General features: G+C 43.6%; 1 protein-coding gene across 1 annotated transcript in view; it reads left to right on the forward strand.

Annotated features, from left to right (window-relative positions):
* DNAJC25 (DnaJ heat shock protein family (Hsp40) member C25) overlaps nucleotides 1-6,585 on the forward strand; it is a 23,475-nt gene extending 16,890 nt beyond the window's left edge. Inside the window, exons 3-4 of the mRNA XM_004710949.2 lie at nucleotides 1,174-1,644; nucleotides 5,335-6,585. Coding sequence (XP_004711006.1) covers nucleotides 1,174-1,644; nucleotides 5,335-5,457 — 594 coding nt within the window. The 3' untranslated portion in view covers nucleotides 5,458-6,585. The remainder of the gene's footprint in view (nucleotides 1-1,173; nucleotides 1,645-5,334) is intronic.
* Nucleotides 6,586-7,050: the final 465 nt, after the last annotated feature.

A 7,050-nucleotide genomic window follows, 5' to 3' on the forward strand; every position in this document is an offset into this window, starting at 1 on the left:
GCTTATCAGCATCCTGCAATATGCAGATGACACTTTTGCTTGCTCAAAGTGAGAACTTGAAGCGCTTACTGATGAAGATCAAGGATTCTGCCCGTTCAGTATGGATTAGGACTCGATGTCAAGAGGACCCAATCCTCACAACTGGACCAGTAGATAACATCATAATAAACAGAAGAAAGCTTAGAATTGTCAAAGGATTTTGTCTTGCTTGAATCCACAGCCCTCCTGGAAGCAGCAGTCAAGACATCAGAAGATGTGTTGTATTAGGTAACGTTGCTGCAGAAAGACCTCTTCAGAGTATTGGAAAACAAGGGTGTTACTTTGCGGACCACGGTGCACAAGACCCAAGCCATCGTATTTTCCATTGCCTACCATGCATGTGAAAGTGGGACATTGAATAAAGAAGATCAGAGACTCGGTGCATTTGAATTGTGTTGCTGGAGGAGAATATTGAAAGTACTGTGGACTGCTAAAAGGACAAACACATCTGTCTTGGAAGAAGCACGGTCTTTGTGCTCCTTAGAGGCCAGGATGGCAGAACTTCATCTTACGTACTTTGGACATATTGTCAGGAGAGACCAGTCCCTGGAGAAGGACATCACGTGTGGTACCGTAGAGGGCAGCGGAAGAGAGGACGACCCTCAAGGAGATGGGTGGACACAGTGGCTGCAACAACGGGCTCAGGCACAGGTGTGAGCATGGCGCAGGCATAGGGTCACGAGGGAGCACAGCTGCCTCTGGGAGCTAACATGACAACGTAGACAATTTCAAAACCTACCAAACAGGCAGATTTAGAGAGCTTTTGTTGCATTGTTCATTTCAGAATAAATGAACACAGTCTTCTGTTAATTAACATCTGAGGGGCTTCAAAAGGTTCATGGAAAATTTTTCAAGGTTCATCCATGTCACAGTATGTATCAGAACTTTATTCCATATCATGCATAGTGCACCACATTTTATTTGGAATTACTGACCACATTTGAATAGATTTCTGTTGATGGACATTGGACACTTGGAGTTCTTTCCACTGCGTTGTGTCTTTCTCATGGACCATCTGTGAGCGCTTCTCCCGAGTTCATCCGCATGGCTTCTTCGATGCCGGTGCTCGCAGGACTCGGCTATTGCTTTAGTGAGGGCGATCCTGTAAATGACGCACTCTCTTTGTCGTTGTAGTTCTTCAGCTGGTGGAACAGCTACAATAAGGCCATCGACTACCTAGCCACCGTGCCCAAGTACCGTATCCCAGCTACAGAAATCGCCAAGCAACAGGGACTGCTAAAAAAAGCCAGAGAAAAAGGCAGAAATAAAAAGTCCAAAGAAGAAATGCGTCAGGAGGAGGAGAACATCATCAAGAATATTATAAAGAGTAAAATAGACATAAAGGGAGGCTATCAGAAACCGCAAATACGCGATCTTCTCCTGTTTCAAATTATCTTGGCTCCTTTACGTGTCGGCTCATATGTGGTCTGGTACTGCCGATGGATATATCATTTTCACATCCAAGGCAAGGAGTACGGCGAGGAGGAGAGGCTGTACGTGATACGCAAGTTCATGAAGATGTCTGAGTCGCAGTTTGACAGCCTGGAGGACCGTCAGAAGGAGGCGTTCCTGACTCGGGAGCTCTGGAGAAAGGAGAACTATGAGGTGAGTGCCCCTCGGCCGGCGGGACTGGCACGCAGACGCCTCCCCTCCCCGTGGGGAATGAGGGCTCTTACAGGGCCACCGGCGCTGCTTACACGGCTCACCTCCAAGAGAGAGATAGTGACCTTCTTTTTTTAAAACAACAACTTTGTTGTGGAGTAGGTGGCGGTGTGCGTGTCAGATCACTGTTTTGTGTTCTGGAACTTTAAATAACCTTCCCAAGAGCTTTCCCGACTCCCCTCGCTCCCCTTCGTCAGACACTGTTCCTCTGCACTGGGTTGGCGCCTCTCAGCCTTCTGCACCACCACTTCCCCATCCCTCCCACTTCATGTGACCATCCAAGGCCGTTTCTTTCTGTACCATGACCTTTACCTGAGTTTTTAAAATATGTGACGGGGCCTCATCCAGCATTTGCCCTTTGGGGCGTGAAGACCTTCACTCAGCACTTCATCCTCCGAATGAATCGCTCCGCGGTATGAGGTGTTGCAGAGTCTCATCAGAAAGAATGGCCTTTCATTGAGAGGCTGCCTGTATTTGTTGGTAGGGTGGTGGACTAACCTGTTCAATTGTCTTTTTAAAGAATGAATTTTACAGTACCTGACTTGACTACTTCTGAAGAAAATTAAGATTCTAATTCTATCTAGGTGTTACCACAACTCTGTTGATTGTACTAAAACTTGGTCCTCCCTAAGTTTTCTTCCAGTTATATTACCTTGTGATAGAAATCAGAAAACCAAAGGAGAACATGTGCTCAGCATATCTGAAACTGAAAGAACTCCAATAATAATAATAATAATAATAATAATAATAATAATAAATCTAAGCTTCGAGTTGCAATATTGAAAGACTCTATGGGACAGGATATGGAATGATGCAAGAAGCATCAAAGGAAGAGGGAAGAACACAGCCTCGCGGTACCAAAAAGATTGGCGAGTCACATGCCACCACCTCAGGAGGTAGCATATGAGATATGAGCAAGCAGCAGTGGTGCCGAGGGAAGACTTTCCAGCTGCATTCAAGGTATTAGCCAAAAACAAGGTTCCCGGAATTGATGGAATACCAATTGAACTGTTTCAGCAAGCTGATGCAGCACCGGAAGCAGGACATTTGGAAGACAGCTACTTGGCCAGCTGACTGGAAGAGATCCATGTTTGTGTCCATTCCGAAGAACGGTGAAAGCTCAAATGCTAGAACAGTATCAGTGACAGCGCCTGCAAAAGATCCCCCACCAGCGGTTGCAGCAGTACGTCGGCAGGGAACTTCTAGAGGTTTAGGCTGGATTCAGAAGACGGCGTCAAACAAGGGATCTCGTTGCTAATGTCAGATGGATCTTGACTGAAAGCAGAGGATACCAGAAAGATGTTTGGTTGTGTTTTATGGACCACGCAAAAGCATTTGACTGTGTGGGCCATAATGAATTATGGATGATAACCTTGAGAAGAATGGGAATTCCTGAACACTTCATTGTACCCATGACGAACTTGTTAGGGATCAAGAGTCAGTTGTGCAAACAGAACAAAGGCATGCTGCCTGGTTAAAATCAGGAAAGGGGGGTTCAAGAGGGTTGTACCCTCACTGTGCTTGTTCAGTCTGTGCACTGAGCAAATGATCAGAGAAGTTGGATTGGACGGAGAAGAATGGAAGGCTTATCAGCATCCTGCAATATGCAGATGACACTTTTGCTTGCTCAAAGTGAGAACTTGAAGCGCTTACTGATGAAGATCAAGGATTCTGCCCGTTCAGTATGGATTAGGACTCGATGTCAAGAGGACCCAATCCTCACAACTGGACCAGTAGATAACATCATAATAAACAGAAGAAAGCTTAGAATTGTCAAAGGATTTTGTCTTGCTTGAATCCACAGCCCTCCTGGAAGCAGCAGTCAAGACATCAGAAGATGTGTTGTATTAGGTAACGTTGCTGCAGAAAGACCTCTTCAGAGTATTGGAAAACAAGGGTGTTACTTTGCGGACCACGGTGCACAAGACCCAAGCCATCGTATTTTCCATTGCCTACCATGCATGTGAAAGTGGGACATTGAATAAAGAAGATCAGAGACTCGGTGCATTTGAATTGTGTTGCTGGAGGAGAATATTGAAAGTACTGTGGACTGCTAAAAGGACAAACACATCTGTCTTGGAAGAAGCACGGTCTTTGTGCTCCTTAGAGGCCAGGATGGCAGAACTTCATCTTACGTACTTTGGACATATTGTCAGGAGAGACCAGTCCCTGGAGAAGGACATCACGTGTGGTACCGTAGAGGGCAGCGGAAGAGAGGACGACCCTCAAGGAGATGGGTGGACACAGTGGCTGCAACAACGGGCTCAGGCACAGGTGTGAGCATGGCGCAGGCATAGGGTCACGAGGGAGCACAGCTGCCTCTGGGAGCTAACATGACAACGTAGACAATTTCAAAACCTACCGAACAGGCAGATTTAGAGAGCTTTTGTTGCATTGTTCATTTCAGAATAAATGAACACAGTCTTCTGTTAATTAACATCTGAGGGGCTTCAAAAGGTTCATGGAAAATTGAATGAAACGAACGGAATTTTCCCATGAACTTTCTGAAGTATCCTTATATCTCTGGAGAGTTATTTTCATTTTGCAGTAAGTTTAATTGACTGACTAGTGCCTCAGGATGTTGGTGCTTTCTCAGATTGTGTCTGCTACAGTGCTCAGCACGGCAGGTCCTGAGAGATGAGCAGCCCCCATCTGCAGCTTAAAGGCCCAGTAGTCTCTAGGCAAAAGTACTCGGTTAGTATAATACATTTTCGAGCAAAGAGAGATTGTAAGAAATCTGATAGTTATTAGTTGTGTAAGTTTTAGCTTCAGAGCCATTCCTCCTTCTATGTGATGGCCTATATTTTTCTGAAAATACCATTTCAGTCAGAATTATATTTGAGCAAATTAATGTATGGTGAACTGCGGACTGTGCTGACAACTCGGTCTCTTCAGCCTGCTTAAAAACGGTACAAAGGAGAGGAGCACGCTGACCGCCCCGGACGGTCGAACAGCCCCAGCCACCCACCGCGTCTGCGTCAGAATGCTCACAGGAGGTGACCCTGGTCCTGGCTTCCTAGTACTTGGAAATAATTTCTTTTTAAAATTTCATGTGGCTATAAAATTGGCCATACAACCTTTCTGTTTAAATTTAATTGACATCTGCTAAAAGGTAGAGGTGTGAGAATGTTCTTTGTTGTGTGATTTATTTAAACTTCAAGAACTTTAATAAAAAAAATATTTTAAAAAACAGCAATTATCTCTGAAGATGAAAGTAGATAAAAATTCACTTTAGAGACATATGGAAGGCCAGTTTGTTTCTTGGCTAGGATGAACAAATACAGTTAAATTCATAGAATATCGTGTTTAAAAAAAGGTGCAGGTCTTTCATAATGGCCTGGTTGTTGAGAAAGCAGTGTTTTATATGCTTTCAGTGAGGAAGGGACTCTGTCCTAGTACGGATATGGAGATCGGCGCTAGCGCATGACCACTTACTGTACAAGTTGCTTTTCTTTCACGTGAGTGCCGGAATGCTTGCTGGGTAGCATTTTCCTGTGAACAGGCTTTTAAAGACAAATCACTACTAGGACACTTTGTACCTAAAATTAGATTTTTAACAATCTGTGAGCTAAAACTAACGACAGATGTTTCTCTTTGGGTTGTAAAGGCCGGTGGTGTTATCTGTGCTTGCAGGTCTACAAGCAGGAACAAGAGGAAGAACTGAAGAAAAAGTTGGCAAATGACCCGAGATGGAAGCGATACCGAAGGTGGATGAAGAACGAAGGGCCTGGGCGGCTAACGTTTGTGGATGACTGAAGATTACCGAGCGCTGCTACGCCACACCAGGATTGGGGTTTTATTTTCCTAACTGAGTTATTTTAGAAATGTGTCAGAAAAAAAAAAAAAAGAAGAAGAAGAAATGTATCAGTTGCTCCTTAGCAGTAATGAAAATTCTTCCTGTATTTGATTAAACAGAATAATGTAGGAACTTAGACTTTCCCTTAAAACTTTATACCGAAGACACTTATGATTGTTAAATTTTTATAATCTTATTTGTGGGTTTTGTTAAGAGACTTGCCATGAAGATTTACTCGTTGCCATTTACGATTTTATACGTTAGAAGAGTTGACATGGAAATTTATTAGACACCATTTGAAATTTTGTTTAAATGCTTACTCTTCGAGAATGTTTACTTTATGCTTTGTTATAGTGCTGCATTTTTCGGCTTTCATGACCTCTTTACATTTTCACAGACATGCCACAAAGTTAACAACAGCATTTGGTTACATCACCTGTCTTTGTAGACACGGATTTCTTCAGCAGAGTGATTCACCTGTGCCATCTTCCTTACAATCCGTACACGATTGAATTACTGTTTCAACAAATCTCTGTAGGCGAGTCTTCTGCTGAAATGTCTGTCGTAGCCCCCTGACCCCTGTCATCATGATATTCTTAATGAGATCAGAGACTCTCCAGGAGAGTGCGTCTCCCGCCATGTCCTTGTAGGATGACCAGATCACAGTCATTATAGGACTGCAATTCTGTCCTCAAGCATTTCTCCACAAGGGGCCTTGTCCGAGGGCCTTTTGCACCATAGTATTTTTTAAAAATATAATGTAAAAAATAATGACAGGGCAGAAGTAGTGAACTGAAAATGTGCTCCTTACTATGAAGTCGTTGAGCGGGGAGAAGTCCAAGTGAACGTGGAAGCATTTGCATGCATTTCACCAGGACGAAGAGGTGCCTGGCTCTGGGCTGTTCTGTGGGTCAGTGAGATATCGATGTTTTATAGATAGGTCGACGTGAAACTCCACAAATAGTTTGACTCAAGCAAGCATGATACTGTACTCAAGTACCAATATGCATTCATGGTAGGGAATCAATACTCCTGTTACGGGATTTATTCCATTGCTTTATGTTAATAAAATGATTGCAATCATCACAGTTTTGCTGGTTTGACATTGTAAATCAAAGATTAATATTTGCCTTTTAAATCTATTTTTAAAGATTAGTATATTATAGTAGATATGTAGTCTTTGTCTACGTAACTTTGTCTAAGTAACTATATGTAGTTACTTCCCCCTCTCCCCCCACACACACACTTAATGCCCACGCGTATAATGTGCCTAGTGAGCACAGGCGCATAATATGTGGCGTTAGTGGGTTGTGCAGTTGGTGGTACCATCTACTACAAGCATGATATGCGTGAAATTACTGTAGTCCTTTCAAGAGTTCAGCCCTCAGATTTAAAATCTACAGAGGCCGGAGGTCCGCATTCTGCCCTTGCAAATATGACCACAAATCCGGGGCAAGTTATTTACGTGGGACTGAGAGCCTCACTTGCCTCAATTATAAAGTTGAGAAGCAGTTTGTCCCAAGTACTAAGCTCCTCTGCTGTGGCTTTAAAAT

Source organism: Echinops telfairi, unplaced genomic scaffold (genome assembly GCF_000313985.2).
Source record: "Echinops telfairi isolate 266 unplaced genomic scaffold, ASM31398v2 ScPeMD7_7410;HRSCAF=8448, whole genome shotgun sequence".
Taxonomy (NCBI): domain Eukaryota; kingdom Metazoa; phylum Chordata; class Mammalia; order Afrosoricida; family Tenrecidae; genus Echinops; species Echinops telfairi.